General features: G+C 37.0%; 3 protein-coding genes across 3 annotated transcripts; 1 reads left to right on the top strand and 2 right to left on the bottom strand.

The window, feature by feature from the left end:
• Positions 1-247: 247 nt before the first annotated feature.
• Positions 248-4205, bottom strand: LOC136222238 (uncharacterized). Its single transcript, XM_066009790.1, has 7 exons — positions 4003-4205; positions 3512-3728; positions 3041-3280; positions 2793-2904; positions 2486-2660; positions 1002-1242; positions 248-705 (listed from the first exon to the last, which is right to left on the bottom strand). Exons 2-7 carry the CDS (start codon positions 3693-3695, stop codon positions 419-421), a joined length of 1239 nt encoding a protein of 412 aa, XP_065865862.1. The 5' UTR covers positions 3696-3728; positions 4003-4205; the 3' UTR covers positions 248-418.
• Positions 3921-15630, bottom strand: LOC136222700 (wall-associated receptor kinase-like 8). The gene is made up of 6 exons (XM_066010431.1): positions 14802-15630; positions 14609-14719; positions 13506-14535; positions 7030-7264; positions 6627-6940; positions 3921-4002 (listed from the first exon to the last, which is right to left on the bottom strand). The coding sequence occupies exons 1-6, from the start codon at positions 15628-15630 to the stop codon at positions 3921-3923; spliced, it is 2601 nt and encodes an 866-aa protein (XP_065866503.1).
• Positions 10373-13009, top strand: LOC136223419 (uncharacterized). Its single transcript, XM_066011385.1, has 2 exons — positions 10373-10733; positions 12476-13009. Exon 2 carries the CDS (start codon positions 12504-12506, stop codon positions 12774-12776), a length of 273 nt encoding a protein of 90 aa, XP_065867457.1. The 5' UTR covers positions 10373-10733; positions 12476-12503; the 3' UTR covers positions 12777-13009.
• Positions 15631-19819: the final 4189 nt, after the last annotated feature.

The raw sequence follows: 19819 nt of genomic DNA on the forward strand, positions 1-19819 counted from the left end.
TACTCATGGCTGAATTACCCAATAAATGAAATAGGTAAATCCAAATCAAAGTAAAGGAACTTATTGAAGAATTTTAAACAAATACAAGGACCAAATTATGATTTTTTTTTCCGATTAACAGGCAGTTCGGATAGTTTCCATTTGATTTATTTTGGTTCCCAATTTTTGCTATGTGAAAAATCTTGTTGTGACCATATTATAATTATACATCCCATGCAAAAAAAAAAAAAAAACTTAAAGAGAGAGCTAACACAATTTTTTTACCACTCCAATTCCCGAGGGGCTAAGTAATATATTACAATGTCTCACAGACAGTACATCTTAGAGAGAAGCATCCAAGGAGAAATTTTCATTACATCACATATACATAGTAAGTTGGAAAACCTGCAACAACTTTATCCCCAGAGAAAACTCTGGATCAGAATTCCCTCTCTGGAAAGAAAATAGGTGCAACCAGAGACCAAAGGTAGAGAGCTGCAGTTGCCCAGCCAGTAACAATACGAACCCACACGGAAGGCCACCCCACATCGACCAACTTTCCACTCTCCCCAACCGAGGTCGACCACCCAGTCAAAAGCATTGCTGAATACATACTAGCAAGAGAAAATATTATGTGGAAGAAGGCATATGAATATGTGACTGGCTTAGCTTTCTCCTCTTCATGGTCCGCCTCTGTCTTGTTTTCCAATGGCAGTAAGGGTTTCCCTACACGTCCACCAATAAATAAAAGTTATAAACGTGTATGAAGTTTTGATTAACTCATAATAGAAAATTCACGTCAAAAGAACCACATAGTCATCTGTTGCTTTTTCCGCAATTTAAATTCTTCATCTTGTTTAAAATGTTACTCTTAGATCTCCATAATCTTGTTAGCAGATATTGTGAGCAAGGCCAACAAGATTTTAGTTAAACAAATTTGTACGTATTTTTGCAGCATATCATGGAAATGGGTCGCATATAATTTTTTTGGATATTCATCCATCTTCTTCCCAAGATTTTACCTGCACGGGGTGAGCTTGGTGGGGACAAAAGTGTTGTAGAGGAACCAGCTCGTACGGCAGAATATACAACAGACAGAACAGTTGTAATCAGGCCAATGGAAAGGCTACCGGTGGAAACAGCTTGTGAATGTTTGTGCAGACCATTGCATTCATATTCTCTTGGTTCACTAGAAAGTCCGCTGTAACATAGGTACATGCAGTAGAAGGAAATGACAGAAGCTGGCAGAATGCTTCCACTCACCTGATTACAGCCTTCTATAGATTAATAATGGGATACAAAATCACAAAATTTATCATACACAGAAATAAAAGATGCACTATTATGCACTTTTTCTTATAGTAGAGATGGAGAGAATCATGGAATAGAAACTGTAGAACTTGTACAAGGGAAAATAAAAGAAAACAAATGCATCATAACATCACAATGAAAATTACTGTCATCAACATGATAAACTCAAATTCTAAATATGGTGTAAGAGATAAGTGTGATTTATTATACAGCCCTTGGAGGTCCTCATAGTCGTCATTAAGGAGACATGAATTTGTAAGAAAACTATCTGTATAATGAAATTGTATTTCTGATCAACCCATGATGCCCGTTGGGAAGATCATGATGCGTGTGGTTGTGTCAAAGAAATCATTAAGTATCATATTGTAATATTAATAAAAGCCATCAACGCTCTTAATGGTCATCAATGAAATATACATTAAGCAATACTTAGTTTCCAAAGCATTTTCTACTGAAGAACGAACTTTAGCCTACTGCTTTTGCAGATGTGGAATAGTGCCTCAGTATGAAATAAATATTACAAGCTACGAACAAATGGGCCACAAATAACCATTCTCTGCTTATGGATACACCCATTCCATATATATAAATAGGGTAAATTACACCTACGGCACTCAACTTTGTTCTTTCTAACATTGTGGCCAAGCAACTTGAAAGCCTAACATAAAAGCACTCAACTTCGCAATTACTAACGTAAGAGTCATTCAACTTTAACCACTCCAATATCGGGTAATCCCCAACTGTAGAGCTGATGGAAATGATATTCTAAGCAACTTTAATTCTTGAACTTTTTTTTATTTTGAGGTCATTTAGGTGTGGTTTAGTTAGGAGAGAGAAAATCATTGTGTAAAGAGAAAAAGCTCCGAAAATTGTGATTTGGAATTTTAAAAAACGTGGTTACATAGTAAATATGGTTCTAAACAACTTAAATTCTTGGATTTTCCATTTTGAGATCGTTTACTTTTACAAGTGATGGCCATAATGTTAGTAAAGGCAAAGTTGAGTGATTTTATTTATGTTAATAAATGCAAAGTTTGGTGACTTTTATGTTAGACTTTGAAGTTGAGTGGCCGTAATGTTAGTAAGGACAAAGTTGAGTAGCCATGGGTGTAATTTACCCTGTATAAAGATAAGGAATATTGACAATTTAAATTTTAATTATTTAATATGCTAGAATGCAAAAGTACAAACTTACAGCAGGGTGCAGTGCAACAATCGCAAAAATAAACACAAAAATCAGCGTCATAATGATGAAGAATGTGTTTAGCCCACAGTCTTGTCCAGATGGTGTGAACCAATGGAAGAGAAATCCGGAAAAGACAAATGTTGCCAGATAACAAACAAGTGAAACAACAAAAAGAGCAACATACCTGTATGAATAAATCGTAACTCACATTGGTTAGATCTCAAGAGAGAATATATATATATATATATATATATATATATATATATAATGCATCAGTCAAATGGAAAAAGAAGACAGGTTTGAATGGTCAACTAACCAAAATTGTTCATCATATCCAACCCATTTGTCATTCCATCCATGAACAAAATCTAACAGAAGCACAACTTGAACAAGAAGGAACATTCCTGCGCCAAATGTGGATACAGACTCTGTATGCACAAAAGTTAACTATTAAGTAGACCAATTTTGATTGATATGCAGCAAAGAAGCAGATAGAATAATGAAATGATAAAAAAAATCAAATAGCCCATGTGAATGGTATCAAGATGGAGAAAAAACGATTACCATAGAAGCTGACAATCTCATTTGGAAGGAAAAACATAAAGATCACCAAAATGAACCAGCAGATAATTTTCATCATCCATCCACCATGATGCAATCCATCACGAGGATCCTTCTGAGTCTTTACACCAACCATTAAAATTGCCAAAATAGAGAAGAACAAGAAATTCCCCAAGCTAACACGCAGTACTGCATCAGTTTCAAACCACTCCCTATCTGGTGTTTTCTGGAAGTGATTGATCCCTGCATTGAAATGCAACATCATAAAACTTAGAATCATCTTTTTCTTTTACAACGATCTTAGAATTTCTCGAATGAGTGTCAGAACTGATTGGCTACTTTAACTTCATCTAATTCCTAATTGCATGCCATTAGGATCAATCAATTGTTCAATACAGTAAACAACCAATCAAATCAAAATAACAGAACAGAACATACAAATACAAACTATTGTTAATGATAGAAAACACTTACAAGGAAGCTTCTCCATGAGAGGAGCAGCAACTTCACGAAGGATCCAGGAAACAATAAGAGACAGAGCAAAGAGACCACAGTACGCAATCCTGGCAGACCGCCTGCTTATACCTGACACCACTGTGCGGCAGGCATCACAGGCGCATGCTGCACAGCAGGACGCAAGGCAAGAAGCCGCCCACATCTTCTTTGGTTATCAATGAAACAAATTTCCAATCTACATACAGAACATGACTATAATCAACACCTTCGCTATCGTGATTCAAATCAAAACCCTAGTTGAATATTTAGCTTAATCGATTAAAAAAAGAGAGACCAATATAGCGGTTCGTAGCTGATCGCAAAACCAACCCAAACTATTAGACAATTAATTACAAATTTCGATTGAATAAGCATAAAATAACACGAATTAAGATTCTCCATCATCGATGAAAGGATTATCATCATGAAAACCTTGTGTAGGAGGATAAATTGTAAAAAATGGAGCATACCTGGTAGATTAGAAAGCGGAGAAAAGAGTAAGAAGTTTGATCGCAGAAAGAGAGGAAATTCCTCAATATTCAAGAAGAGATTTGATAAAGGAAAAGTGGAGGTTGGAGGAGTTTGCTTTCCCAGTCAAGAAAGACTCCTATTGTTTTGTTTGTCCAATTCCAACCCGAAGCGGGACTATGCCATTCTCGTGCTTTTTCTTGCAATTCGTGGATTCCTGCCGTCGATTTCGCTCGTGGGGCCTATTATATGTGCGATCAGGATAATGCCGCGGTCAAATAATTCTTTTTTCTTTATCAATTAAGATTGATCTTTAGTTCAAGTTTTAGGAGAAGTATCTACTATCAAAAAAAAAAAAAAGTTTTAGGAGAAGTATCTGTCCGGGACAAACTATATAAATATATATATATATATATATATTTATACATCATGCAATCCAGGGGCGAGCCTTGAAGCAACGGTAAAGGCTTGCCCCCAGTACAACCTCAATTCCTTTTAAATTTTATTTATTTATTTTAATTTTATTTTTCAATAATTATAAAAACATGTTACCAATATTAATTAATTTAAATGGACTCTTTATTTTTATTTTGATAACACTTTTGAATTTATTTTTAATTTGTCTTTCCCATTATAAAACAAAGTAAACATACTTAATATTCATTTTTATTATGTCTTTACCATTAAACAAAATAAACATGTTTAATTTTTTATTAGTTCAATGCTAGTTTCTAAAAAAATGATAACATTTTTATAGTTTTAATGCATTGGAGGCTAAATTTACCGTCAAACGCACGGTTAATTTCGATATTTTTTTTGCCGTTTTAATTTTTTTTTACTGATATGTTTGAACCCCGGGTCATCCGAGGTCCTGGTTCCGTCACTGATGCAATCACTAAAAAAAATTAGGCTTAATATACTAGTTGTTGTTTGAATTTGTTCAAAAAGCTTAATGGGTTCCTGAACTTATATAGTATCTCACTAATCCTATAAATTTATTTAAAGTATCATGATTAAGTCCCTAAATCTATAAAAATGCCATAAAGATATAAAACTAGAAAGTTAATTTGCTTTAAAGATTTAGAATCACGAATTAGACCTTTATTTTTTAAGTTTTGAATTTTTTTACAAGTTTAAACAAATTGAAATGTATATCACTTTAAACAAGTTCATAGACCAAATGGTTCATTGTAAGCAAGTTCAGAGAGTCAATATATCACTTTAAACAAATCCAAATGGCAAATAGATTATTTTAAGCAAGTTCAATGGACTATATAGACACTTTATAAATTTAGGGGATCAATCAACCTTTTAGGAGAAGTCGAGGGAGCTCTTGATGTATTATGCCAAAAAAATTATAAAAGAAAATTAAGATTTTTTTTTTTGATTGAAAATGGGGGACAAAGGAAGAAGACCCAGAAATCCCAAAAAGATTGGCATCACCTAAACCTCCAAACCCAAACCCGAATGTATTAAAAGATAAAAAAAAGTCACAAAAAGTCAATAGAGTGAAAGAAACAACCAACAAACTAAGCGAGCCGATACATGGCTCGGCCGTTAAAATTGTCCCAAAGAAAACTAGAACAAAAAATCTGAAAAGAGTCCCACCACATAGCACCAGAACTATTCCTACCAAAGTTTGTCAAGGCGTCAACAACCTGATTCCCTTCACGATAGACGTGCGAAACCACAAAATGCATTCTAGAAATCATATGTCGACACTCAATCCAATCCTAACGTAATTCTCGAGGAACCGTGATACCCGTGTCACGAAGAAGAGCAACCATGTACCTGGAATCACTCTCCAACCAAAGGCGTCGCCAACCTAGGTTGAAAGCCGCGCGGATCGCGTAAAGGACAGCATAAAGCTCCGCAACATGCACCAAACGCCAAGATGAAAGGAAAGCAAAAGAGCCAACCGCGTGGCCAGAATGATTTGTGAAAACACCCCCGCAGCTAGAATTCACTAGGGTAACCGATGCATCAGAATTGGCCTTAATCCAACCACGCGGAGGCGCAGACCAATGAATAGGCAGAATTCGAGGAGCTGATGTACGACGAGGCAATATATTAAGAGTCTCTAAAACCTGCAGCTCCACCGTGGAGTTCCAGACAGTGCCAGACGATATGAGATCCGTCCGACGAATTTGCAACCACAACAGGCGCAAAGCCGAATGAATGCAAGGAGTCGTATCCGAGAAAGTGGCATCGTTGCGGATCCGCCAGATAACCCAAACCATATGAAGAATAGCGCTGCACCATAAATTATAGATTTGGCCGCTAAAACGTTGGGCCACAGCCCAACAGAGCAAATCTGCAAGTAAGATAGAAACGTCAATTCGACGTCCAAAAAAATTAAGATTTATATTTCTCATATTTGAAACAAAAACAATGGTAAATTACTCTTTGACTTTTTATGAAAAATGCGGACGTGCCAGAGAATTATAGTAATCCCGAATTGTGAAATTGATTTGAGTGAGCTTTATCACTTCTAAGTATTAAACAGCGTAAGAAATAAAGAGATCTAAAATTCCAAATGATGGTGGATGGGTCAATAGAGGTGATGTCAGCATTCGTTTCCTCATCAACGAAGTGAACTTTGGGTTTGTTGCTCTTCTTTTTGTACCTCTTTTCTCGGCTTGACTGATGGTGTTTGTGTTTTGAAGAGGAAGAAGGGATAGAAGCTGATGATTGAGGAGGAGGAGATTGGTTTTGTTGAGCAGGTTCCTCCTCGGTGTGGATTGGTTCATCATGCTGATCAGTGGTGGATGGAATGGAGTGTACAGCAGGGGCTTGTTGACCCAGAGCAGATGTGGAAATGGGAGTGACCTCCGTAGCCATCCCTTGTGATTTGAGGAAGTGAGAATCCTCAGGTACAGCAACAGCCAGCGAATGAGGTGTCAATGCCTTGACCCTTATAGTCGGTTTCTTCTTTAGAGGCTGCTCATCCTCTAAAGGTTCATCAGTAGAAGCTCATTTTTATGGCGTCTTAGCAGCCGTGGGCTCAAAGTCGTTTTGGTGACTCTGACCATTTTAGTGACGTCCTTGGGGGACTTGGGCTCAGGAGATTTGGGCTCTTCAGCCTTGCGTTTCTTTCCCTTGATGGGCTTGGCAGCTTCAGTGCCCTCAGTGGCCTCAGTCTTCTTGCCCTTAGGCACTTGTGGTCTGCTGTGTGCCAGAGTTTGGAGACACTCAGTTGTGATCTCCGTTCCAACCTCAGCATCTTCTTTTTCAAGATTTATCTTGTGGTCCTCAAGAATAGCTGTGATCAGTGAACCCAGTCTGAGCTTCACTGTACTGCGTTGGAACGCACCGACCAGGAAGACTGGCATGTTCAACGGCTTCTTCTCCAGCATGTGCCAGATTATGCACTGCTCGAAGTTTGAGGCAGAGGTGGTGGAGTTGAGTTTTGGGAAGAGGTAATTTGTGATCATGTAGTGGGCTTGGCGCTGAGGTTGAGAGAGGGAGGTTTCTGAGACTTCACTAGTGAAGCCCTTGGGCTTGTAATACTCCTTGTCATAATCTACATCTTTCTCATCTCCAACCTTGCAGAGCTCAGTTCCTTCCTCCTTTAGCTTCAATAGGTCAGCTAGATATTTAGGCGTGATAGTGAGCTTAGTGCCCTTAACGGTGCTGACCATAAAGTCGCAGTTGTCATCAGCAACATTAAGTTTCTATAAAATTCCTCGACAAGAGCTGGATAGGTGATTCCAGGAAGACCAAAGAGAGTTTCCCAGTTTAGGTCAGCTATCCACTTGAAGAAAGGCTGAGCTAAGTTTATAAAGTCTGGGGAGAAAAATCTAGAGATGTGGATTTGTGGTTCATCGATTTTCTTCAGACTTTCATACGCAGTATAGAACGTTCATTGTCTGGGTTCTTTTCTAGCCTTTTTCGGTTTAGGTTGAGATGACTCAGCAGGCTGCTTAGTGTGGTGCTGAGTTTACTCAGTTTGAGCTCCAGGCTCATGCTCAGCATCACCAGTTTGCTGTGTTTCTGGTTGGTTAATGTCCTGGGTTTCAGTTCCAAGTTGTTCGTTATGTCCGGGGTTCGTTTGTGGTTCAGGAGAGGATCCATAATCAACTTGTTCTTCCTCAAGAGATGAGGGGTTGATGTCAGAGGCTCTACCCTCATAGAACTCAGAGCCACTAGATGAAGTTTCTTCATTATGAGAAGACATAGTGTTCTTGGTGTTCTTGCAGTTTTCCAGAAAAGCGATGAGAGTTGAGAGAGAAAGAGAGAATGAGAAAATTTTCAAGCGTAAGGAGAAATGGGAAGGATTTTCTCTCTATTTATAGCCGGAAATGAGGAAGGTGAGAGGTCAGAGTTCAACGGTCAGAATTTGAACCACTCAGAGGCCTTAATTCTGACATTAATGCTATTTACGACGCATGGTATCTAGAGTTATGATGATGATGTCATCCTAGTAAGCATGCTAACCCTAGAGGATAGGTTATCTACTCAGTATTAATGCACAGCATGCAAGATAGTTTATTACTCAGCACAGTTTATACTTAGAGTTATTGGAGATGATTGAACATACCTATTGCTTCTCTCAACACGCAGAATTGCTCACGAGCCAGTGGCTTCGTGAAGATACCAGTGAGCTGATCATCAATTGGAATGTAGGTCAGCTTGATCTCACCCTTGAGTACATGATCTCTGATGAAGTGATGTCTTATGCTGACATGCTTCATCCTGCTGTGTTGAATTGGATTTTTGGACAGGTCAATAGCGCTCTTGTTGTCACACTTGACCTTAATGGTTTTTGTCTTTACTCCATAGTCATCCAGTTGTTGCTTAATCCAGAGGACTTGAGCAACACAACTTCTAGGAGCAATGTACCCAGCTTCAGTGGTTGACAAGGCTACTAATGACTGCTTCTTGCTGAACCAAGACATAAGACTGTTCCCGAGAAAGTGACATCCTCCTGAGGTACTTTTTCGTTCCAGCTTGTCTCGTCCATAGTTAGCATCAGTGTATCCAAGGAGTGTGAACTCAGTAGTGTTGGGATACCATAGATCTGCATTCACTGAGCCTTGCAAATATCTAAGGATACAGCAAGGAGTGTGAACTCAGTAGTGTTGGTATTCGGGTTTGTCATCGGTGTTCCAAGCCCCTTTCTCCCCTATCGATGGGGACAACGATACCCCAAGTGGGGGAGGGGGAATGGACCCGTAAGGGCCATTAATATAAGTATAATCCTTATATGGATCATGAATATAAGTATATAATCGTATAAGATATGAAATACTCTGATAAAGGATATTAGGAACAGTAGAAGAAATTTTTCACATTTTTCAAACTTCGATAAATTTTCTTTTGCTGTTATTGCGGAAGTGAAATCTTTCAAGTGCAGCGGGTAGAGTTCTTTTTCAGTTGAAGATTTGGCAAGATGCGGGATGGTAGTTGAAATCAGATCGGTTTTTTCTGCAGTATCAAGCTGAGTTCTAAGTTAGGAGTGGCTTAGTTGTTGTTCTGGGTGAAGTGAAGTTCTCCTTTCAAATCCATCAACGAGGACGTTGATAATCCAAGTGGGGGAGAATGTCACAGGCAGAGATTTGGCCGTAGGCAAATCTCAGCCCGTGGCTTGGTCCAAGGCGTTGACATTGTTGCAAGAAAGGCATCGGGAAAGGTTGGTGGCAGAATTGTGGAAGACCAAGCCATCAGTGAGGAGTTGCGGCAGCGGCGGGAAGGACGGACCCGTCGACTATGTCGACTGGGGGAAAATATCGGCGAGTGGTGAATGGAACATATGAGTGTCCACTGGCAGTGGGCGTGGACTCGGCGTAAGAAACACTATAGGGGGGACAAGGTCTCAGGCGTCGGATCTCCGCCAACCCCTGGGCCAGTTGTCGGGACTGGTTTAAGTGATCCATCCTAGTCCACTAGGGACTAGGAGAGTCGGGCATCCGACCTTCGGGAAGGGAGACAGATGTCTCCGTTCGGGTGGATTCCCGACGGACACTTTGGGTGGGCCCATAATGCGAGTTATATGTATATATCGAGGTTTAACCACGATAAACCCCTCCGAGACGAATTACGGATATATGAATTGACAAGATGCCTACGGTTAAAAAGGGATAGACCCCTTCAGATGGTGTTGGCTGACCGAGACTCGGGGAAACCTCGGCACCACACGGGGCATTGGATAGACCTTCGAATCGGCCCCATGACAAATGGTAACAAAAGATTTTGATAAATTATTGATCAAATTATATAAAATTACTTTTAACCGGATACAATTGTATTATTTTAAACGTTAAATATAAAATTGTTCATTTGTAAGGTATATTTTTTTTTTCACCTTAACTCGTAATATAATCTTTAGATGAAAATAGGCATATTCCTATATGTGAAGTGCATAAAATTACGCGAACTTAGCCTTTTCCGATCCTAAAATTCGACGGCGTTTGATGCTTCCAGAGGTCAAATAAAAACTCCGATAAATGTTCAATTATCTCCTCCAATCACGTTGATACTTCGATAACTCTCCGTCTCAAGCATTCTTTTCTCTTCTTTTTCTTTTCTTTTCTTTTCATCTTTGACATTTTTAGTGTTTTGCTAATCTCGATTTCTCAATACTTTTCCCGTTTTCTGTTTGTCGAGCTGTTGTATTAGCGTGTATGATTTGCCTCGCCGTCACTTTCATTTCAAAGCCGATGCATACGGAGAAATCTTCATTGAGATAGAAGGTTTATTATTCCAGAAATTACCTTCTGTCCTTTCTCTCGCTGTAAGTCTCTCATTTTTTCTTCAGATCTGAGATTAATCCGGTTATTCTTTATGTGTCTTGATGTTGATGTCCATATGATGCTTATTTTCATTTTGGGTTTTGATTATGGAGGTGTTTGATGCGTTCTTGTTAGATTTTTTAGTGGAATCGAAGATTTTGTTGTGTGTACTTGGGAGACTAAATGGATCTAAAATCAGGAAATGGGTAAGCTGAAAGGTCAACATCTTAGCTTTTTGGCCATTATTTAAGAACCCAGGAAGCTAATTATTTTGGTTTTTGGATTCCTTTGTCCAGTGAGTTTCATACCATAGGATAATGTTGTTGGATTTGGCAGAATGCGGAATTAGAGGGATCAATGTTAATTTTCGTGGTTTCAGAATGATGCATGGACATGTATGTGATTTGGTCTAGTAAAATTACCCCTATGTCTTTTATTTCCTTTCTACAGCTCGAACAATTGGAACTTCAGTTTTGAACCTTTTTCCTAGTAAAAGGGGTCAGAGTGTATTCTGTTTTGTATTTGTTTGTCAAACGTTTAAATCTTGTGTTAATCATACCTGTGATTGAGTTGATCTTTTCTTTTAATATGTTCCTTACTGTTGAGATGCATCAGGAATTTACTGCTATCCTTATTTTTGAAGGAAAGCAAAGACTTCAACTTTAAATAGATCAAATATAAGAGAAGGAAGTTGAAAATCCCAAACCCCCAAAGTCAAAAATTGTTTTTTCCTGGGCCATAAGTTGTATTCTAAATTATTCGTCTTGTAATTACCTAAGTTATCCATATTCTCTGGGTTATCTGTTCAAGATCTTTAAGAGATTCATGAACATTGATTAGATTGAAAGTGAAACATTGGAAACGAATTTATTACTATGAGTTTTATGCTCTTTCCAGCACCCTCTCCTTTTTTGCTTCCCTTTTATGGTACATATCAGCTTCAGAACTCTTGAAATTAAGTCAATGGTTACCATTTGATACATGACCTGAATATCTGTACCTCATTCAGCTTTTGGCTAGTATATGCACTTGTTTTTATGTTCTACTCTTTGAAAGTTACTCAACATTGACGATTGATCAATTTTGGTTCTTTACATTGACCTTAGTGGTTCTTCACATTGACCTTTGTATTTCAGTAGTTCATCTTTGAAGATTCTTAAGGGGTCCCTGCATAAGCAACTTGTTTCGGTTGAAGCATTTACCAGGAATGTCTTGATGAGGGCTCCTTTCCTTTTTCTTCTTGTCTATGTAGTTAGATTATAAATCGTAACAGCTAAATTAACTTAAGTTTCATTGTATTCTCACTTTTCATGTGCTTTAACTTTTAGGAGATTAGTCCTTGTTTTATGTGGCATCTCTCATTACCATGAATGATGATGTATGTCTTTTTTAACTCTTGCTAGTAGCTTGTGAGAATAATTGTTTAGCACTTTTGGTTATATGATTTCATTTATATTGCAGTTATGTGGCTGATGCTTTCATAAAGTGTTTGTTTTCAATTCTGTCTTTGTTCTCACGGTTTGAAAATCAAGTGGTTGGTTTACTGGCTTGTTTTAGTGAAAATCACTTGTAGATGCTGTGATTAAGTTTTCAGTATTTCCATGAGATAAACAAGCTTGCATCACTTGCATTTAACAAATAACAGTAACCTTGTATGGCTGATTGGTATTTTTTCCCTTTAAAATTTGTTTTAAGAGTGTTATTTAATTTGTCATCATGAACACAAAATGGCTTAACTTTTCAGGTCAGCCTAGGTGGTTCAGTTTAACAGCATGGTTCTTGACTTACCTTCTCCTCATCGGAGGTCACCATCATTCCGCAAACCATTCCCTCGAGATGAGTTGGGTAGTTGGTCAGTACTCGTTCAAAGGCATCGCTTCCTCTTAACAGCGTTGGTTCTTTTGGTTTTCTTATGCACTATCTATCTGTACTTTGCCATTACTTTGGGGGAAACTGGATCATGTTCTGGATTACAAGGGAAACAGAAAGCTATATGTCGCTTAGAGATGGCAAAGTCTTCAGTCCGAGGGAAAATGAAGTTTTGAGCAAACGGGCTGGTAGTGCTTTCCTGACCCTTTATCATTTTGAGTGAATGGTTAAGGTTGATATTTTTACTGTATACATGATTTGTATCCATTCTACAAGGGGAATGTTAAATCACATTACTCACAGTGTTAAAATCAATTGTAGGTGCCTTTTTTTCATGTGAGTAAACTATTTTTTTCTTTCTTTTTTTTTTTATTGACAAAAACTGTTATTAAGCTATTGATTTTTGTTCTCATTTTTTCTTTTGTGTTTTAGAATTTTTATTTTGTTGTATTAAGCATTTGAATTTTGGTAATAATACAGATTAAGTATCTGGATTTTTATTACAGTGGACATTGAATCCTTGATTTAATAGATGCAAGAAAAAAAGCTGTAAATAAAATAAATTATAAGGGCATAAATAGACAGAAACAAAATTTATTATAACCAAATTTTTAGTACAAAATTGAAAAAAAGTTGGGGGATCCGAAATGATTTGTACTTTTCCTCTGTACACATGTATGAGTGTTTAATTGAAAATTTTCCCCACTCCTCTAAATCCGTCCTTGTTTATACAAAATCAAGCTGAAATACAATAACCAACAATTTTTTTTGACAGTATCATCATCAGAGGTAGAGAAACTATTGAAGTAAAAAATCAAAATCCCAAAGAGCTTGAGAAACTAATGAAGTCAAAATCCCAAATGTTGGGTTCATTAATTTCTTGATTATTTTGTTTATCAGACAATCGAAGCCCTTCCAACTCCACAGTCACTTCCTTCATTGTTGGTCGTAGCTTCCCATTCAAGTTCAAACATCTTATTGCAAGATTAGCAACTGCTTTAACTTGTTCTACATCTTTACAACTGTTGCCAATAATTCGAGGATCAAGTAGGTGATCGAGTTTCCCTTGTTCCATTGAAACAATGAAACTTGCTGCTAAACCAGTACATCCTCCCGATTTCGAAGTAGATATCGGTTCTTGTCCAGTCAAAAGCTCAACAAGAACAACTCCGAAGCTATAAACATCGCTTTTCTCTGTAAACCTGTTAGATTGAAAATATTCAGGATCTAGGTATCCAAAAGTGCCTTGTACATCAGTCATCAAATGTGTCTGATCAATAGAAATGAGCCTAGAAACACCAAAATCTGATACTTTTGCTCTGTATTTTTCATCCAATAGTATGTTTCTGGACTTAATGTCTCGGTGATAAATCGGAATAGATGCAGCTGAATGCAAGTAGGAAAGGGCCCCCGAAACTTGTATTGCAATGTCCAGCCGCGGTTTCCAAGATAGTTGGAAGTCTTGAGTTTGGTAATGGAGAAAGTCGTAAAGGGTTCCATTGGGAATGAACTCATAGACGAGTATAGGAACCTGTGTTTCCAAGCAGCAACCGAGTAGCTTTACAATGTTTCTGTGTCTAATTTGTGAAAGAATTACAACCTCGTTAATGAATTGATTGAGTTTTGGTTCATCTAGCTTGATGGATTTTTTGACTGCAACGATTCTTCCATCGGCCAACATTCCTTTGTAAACAGTGCCTTGGCCTCCTTGACCAATGATTCTATTGTCATTAAAATGATCTGTTGCTCTCTGTAATTCCTTTGAAGTGAATATTTTGATTTTTTCATCTGAGCATAAATGCTGTTGCAACAATAAACCTCCATTCTTCTTGAAGAATTTCTTCTTCTGTTGGATGATTTTTCTTTTCTTGATAAATCTGCGCAACCACCATGCAATAATTACCATGCTCAATGCTCCAAAACCCACGCTCAAAGCTGCACAAACAATCAAGGATCTAATAATTATATATGCATAATCTTTATGTTTATATGCATAATCTTTTGTTACCTGAAATGATAATCCAAGATTTGCTGGGTTGGCATGTGTATGAGCCTAGAGTATTCACGCATGTTCCACTGCATAGACTTCGTATTTTAGGGTTCATGCATTCATCAACATCTACAAAATGTACCCAATTAACCATTGCTCCATCGGCTAACAACATCAAATAAGATAGAATTTGAATTTATAAAAGTGGTACCTTTGCAGCCATGAAAGAGATAAGGATTTCCAGCGTAGCCTTGTCTGCACAACAAGCGAGTGTTGTTTGGATAAGGGAAATTATAGCCATTATAGTATCTTATATCACCAACTCTTGTTGTTTTCTTATTAATTCCAATATTAGACAATGAAGCATCGATCTTCCAATCCAAACTCATTGGAACATATTTCCATTTTCCAACGATAGAAGAAGTACTTGTCACGTTACTCCCCAACCACTTCTTGTCTGATATAAAAGCAAGCTTGCAACTCTCATCTTGCTTCTGATCATCATCATCAAACCTGGGTTTAAATACTTGAAGAAAATGAGGAATTGAAGTTTGGCAGCATATGTTACCGGAGCAAGGAGGATCTCGTCCCTCCGGCCTAAGATTCTTGTCGCATGTTGGTGCGCACCCTACAATATCAGGCTCTGCTGAAGTTAGCAAAGCCCGACTATTGCACCCCACAACTGTGAATTTATTGGATGATGCAATAGTGAAAGAGGTTTGTGTGAGATTGACAGGCCGTCCGGGGTGAATTCCGAGACAGTTAGAGGATATAATTGGAGTCTTAACTCGGATCTTGCTGTTTCCGTAGCTGATACGCATGATTTCAAGGTTGATTACAGAGAGAAGAGGTCTGCTTCTGTTGGTGCTGCTTTTGTCGCAGCTAACCTTAAACCATTCGTTCAAAGAACAATTTGATCCGATTCCAAATGGATACTGGATTTCTACGTTCCCACATTCACGTTGGCAACTCTGCAATGCTGATACTTGGACTAGTACAAACAAAGGGACTAAAATTCCCATTCCCATTCTCATTCTCATTTTTATTGTATTCTATATGCTTGATAAATACATTTAACCATATATATACGATGTTGAGAATAACTATCATGGAATCATCAATCTTTTAAAAAGAAAATGTGACTGTATATACTACCCACAAATTATTTTTTAGTTTTGTAGGATTGAATGCCGGCAGGCCAAATTTGTTTTATCTCCTTGTTCACTACGAAATTTTCAACATGCTTTCAATTTTTTGAATTTCTTTCTAGTCTTGATACAACTTCACACAATTTACGGGTTGTAGATTAGGTTGAGTTTGTGAAAGTGATTTTACGATTCAATTTCCTCTGAATATATCCATAAGAAAGAGTGAGAAATCTTAAGTATCACTAAATGCGGATCAAAATTATTTTAATGAGGATACATGTGGTTGACAAAAAAAAAAAAAAATCTTAATACACTAGCGGGGTGTTTGTTAGAAGGGATAGATGAGGTGGGATAGGGATAAAAAACACGAGATAAGGAGATGGGATAAGCTCCTACTATTTTAATAGGATGGAAAAGTCTATTTTATCCCTCAAATTAATGTTATGTAGTTTAAATAATGTTAAAATAGTAAAATGTATTATTGTATCCTTATCCCTATTGAATAATAATTTTGGACTATCATATTTTTATCCTTATCCCAACCATTTATCCTTATCCCTATCCAATAGAATACCAAACACCCCATAGGAGCTTTCCGCAGTTGACTAAAAAAACCGATTGACTCTTTCAGCTTACATGCTGTTTTATTAGTCCTAAACTTGTTATATGATTAATTAACCTCCTGAATTCCGTGGAAGGATAAGAGAGGATTTTGACAAATTGAAATGTCTGTCAATTTAAGCAAATATTTCAATGAGCTACTATGTCAATTTCAAATAAATCAAATTATCAATAGATTACTTTAAATAAGTTTACGAGCTGATAAAATACTCTATCAATTTAAAGAGGATAAAGTGTAGTGAGTCATATTAAGCCTTCTTCTATTACTACTACCTGCTACTTGTTTTATTTTTATGTTTTCTGATAAAACAATTATTTTATTTTATATAAAAACCTGTTAAAGTTTGTTTTGAGGAAAAAGCTTAGTTAAAGTTAGATGGTATTATAAGTATGGATATTTTTTATTATTAGGAAATGAATGAATGAATGAAAGAGGTGAGAATATGAGTACGAAATAATACACGCTTTCACTCTATAAAAATAATTATTAAAATATGGTCATTCCAGAATATAATTAGAATATGAATTAATTGTTTAATTTTGGTGTCATAGTCATAAACCAATACCACTAGGCATGTAATTAACAAATCAAATCACGGCCGGCTAGACTGAAAACAATGCTTCCACTACTTTTAATAAATACCACTGATAAGGAGTAACGATGCCCTCCACGCCAATTCACATTTAGTAAGCATGGCTATAATTCGAGTTTTCGCATTTGGTTCGATTTTATACGAGTCGAGCTAAAACATGGTGAATCTCGATTTAAAAGCTTGCGAACAGATTTGATTATATGTTTATAAACAATCTCATGAGCAAGTCGATTATAATGTTTATGAACACTCTTATAAGCAAACTTGACTTGATTATTGTTTTAATAATAATATTTCTATAAAGGAAAAAATATAAAATAAAATAGTTTTGTGTAAAATTTTAGTTTCGTAGATTACAAATCTATGTAGTTTTTAATTAAATAAATTTCAAATCAATATAATTAATGAGTTATTTGTGATCGAAGTTAATGAACTAATTAACGAATTGCTCGGGAGCAAAGCTCATGAACAAACTCGTTAATAAGCTTGCGAACAACTCATTAATAAGCTCGTAAATAGCTGGTGAGCAGTTCACTAACAAAATATTGAGATTGAGCTTGTCTATTTTATGACGAGCCGAGCATGAACATGTCAAAACTCGACTCAATTACAACCCTATTATCAAGTGATTTTTGAAATAGGAACTATACTTGTCCTGTTTTTTTTAAAAGGAAAAACGATTGTATTAAAAGCAAAAAAGCGATTAGCGTCAGACTCAAATACAATTCTCAGAAAAGGAGGAGCTAAAGTGGATAAATAAGAAGGAGCCTTTAGCTAGAGCATCGACATCCTTATTCTTATTGGCTTGCTTTTATGATATTGGAACTCCTAATACCCACAGTAATATGAGGACAGGCTTGGATAGCAGCCCCAAACTCTGATACATGACGACTATAGCAACCAAAAGCATCCATAATCCATCATTCTTAATCCAGCTTAGAACCTCTTTATGTCTAAAGCTCCAGCAAACACAACTGACCAGCAAGCAGAGGACCACCGAGCACAACACACAGTAATATTACCCTGATAATCCCTAGCACTTAAGTGCATTCAAGATGAGCTGCAACGACATACATACGTAACCGGTGGTTGAAAAAACCAAAATTCATCCTATGAGCCTTAGTAGCAAAAGAGTCCACAGTAATGATTCTTCCCATGGTAAATATAACTAACTACGGATATCTACAACGACACCTGTAATCTCCCCCTTAGAGTTAATGCAATGGATAACCTTCTGATTAATCGAATATTACACTCCTTAGCCAGCAAAAGACGAGAGGCGTCTGAATTGAGTTAAGAAGAGCACCTAGGCTAGCTCTTGGTTTTAACCAACCAACAAAAACTTCAGTTCTATCAGTACCTCGAATGGCATTATCCCAAAAACAAAAGTTTGCCATTATCTTCAACCAAATACCAAATCTCAGATTCAACGAACAACAATCTCTGTTTCAGTCCAATATTTAATATGTTTTGTATTCCCAAGTGAGTAATTCATGGAACTCTTCCACAAATAAGAACAACATTTCACTCTAACCCAGAGTAGAGACTTCCAAATGCCAGTTCCACCATTCTGTTTCGGTTTGCAGACATCCTCCTAAGGGATAAGGTGTAATTTTTGTTCCCCATAAGAACCTGCGATTCAATTTATCCACCTCCTGCTGCACCGAATTAGGCAGAAGGTTCGATTGCATATTATATATAATTAGGGGCAACATTAGTCTTTTTAAATGAATTCGTAGTAACCCTCCTTCTAAAACCAAGAGACTTCATGAGTTAGAGGAATGAATGCCACACTGAGCTGATTACATTCTAGATTTCATGTAAATTTAGCTTTTGACCAAAAGCACTAAAAAGTATCTAAGAATATTGATAACAATGTCTGCCAAGACATCCTTCTATATCCATATTCATTTCTACTCACTTTATCCATTCTTTTCTTTGTTGTAATTGCAGAAATTCATTGAGTCTAACTGTTTCATTGTTAAGCAGTCCTTATAACGACTTCTCAGATAATGTTTCAATTAAGATTTTTTATGGAATTTAAAAGTGAAAGAGAGAAAAAGAAGAAGAAAGAGATTTCGTATATATGTTGCTGATAAAATATCAGCTATTTATACAATTAGGAAAAGCCCTAAGGCTAATTACAATATAACTCCCTTAACTATTCTTATTCTCTAACACCCCCTCCTCAAGATGAAATACTTTTCATCTTGCCTTTCACAACTGTGTTGTTACTGGGTTTATTTCCATTTGCAGTAAAAGAAGATGAAACATCAACACTTTGATACAAATGCATTTGATTCAAAGCTGAAGCCATCTGAGCTCCTGTAAGAGGTTTGTGAATAAATCAGCAAGCTGATTAGCCAAAGTAATATACTGAGTATATAGAAATCCTGCTTCCATATATTGTCGAACAAAATGACAGTCAATTTCCACGTGCTTCATCTTCTCGTGGAAAACAGGATTGGCTGCTATATATATATAGCAGCTTGACTGTCACAAAACAATGTGATTGGTAATTGAGGTGCAATATGAAATTCAGCCAACAAATATGTCAACAATTTCAATTCACAAGATGTAACTGACATAGCTCTATATTCTGCTTCTGCAGCACTTTTGCTAACTGGCCCTTGTTTCTTTGATTTCCAAGACACAAGGCAATCTCCAACAAACACACAATAACCTGTCATCGATCGTCTAGTAACTGAACACCTACCCCAATCTGAATCACAATAGCCTCTCATCTGAGATAAATCAGAATTGTCTGTGTAATACAAACCCACCGTAACAGTGCCCTTCAAATATTTCACGACATGCTTGGCTGCCTCCATTTGGATACAAGTAGGAATACTCATGAACTGGCTCAA

This window comes from Euphorbia lathyris, chromosome 3 (assembly GCF_963576675.1).
Source record: "Euphorbia lathyris chromosome 3, ddEupLath1.1, whole genome shotgun sequence".
In the NCBI taxonomy this organism is placed as follows: domain Eukaryota; kingdom Viridiplantae; phylum Streptophyta; class Magnoliopsida; order Malpighiales; family Euphorbiaceae; genus Euphorbia; species Euphorbia lathyris.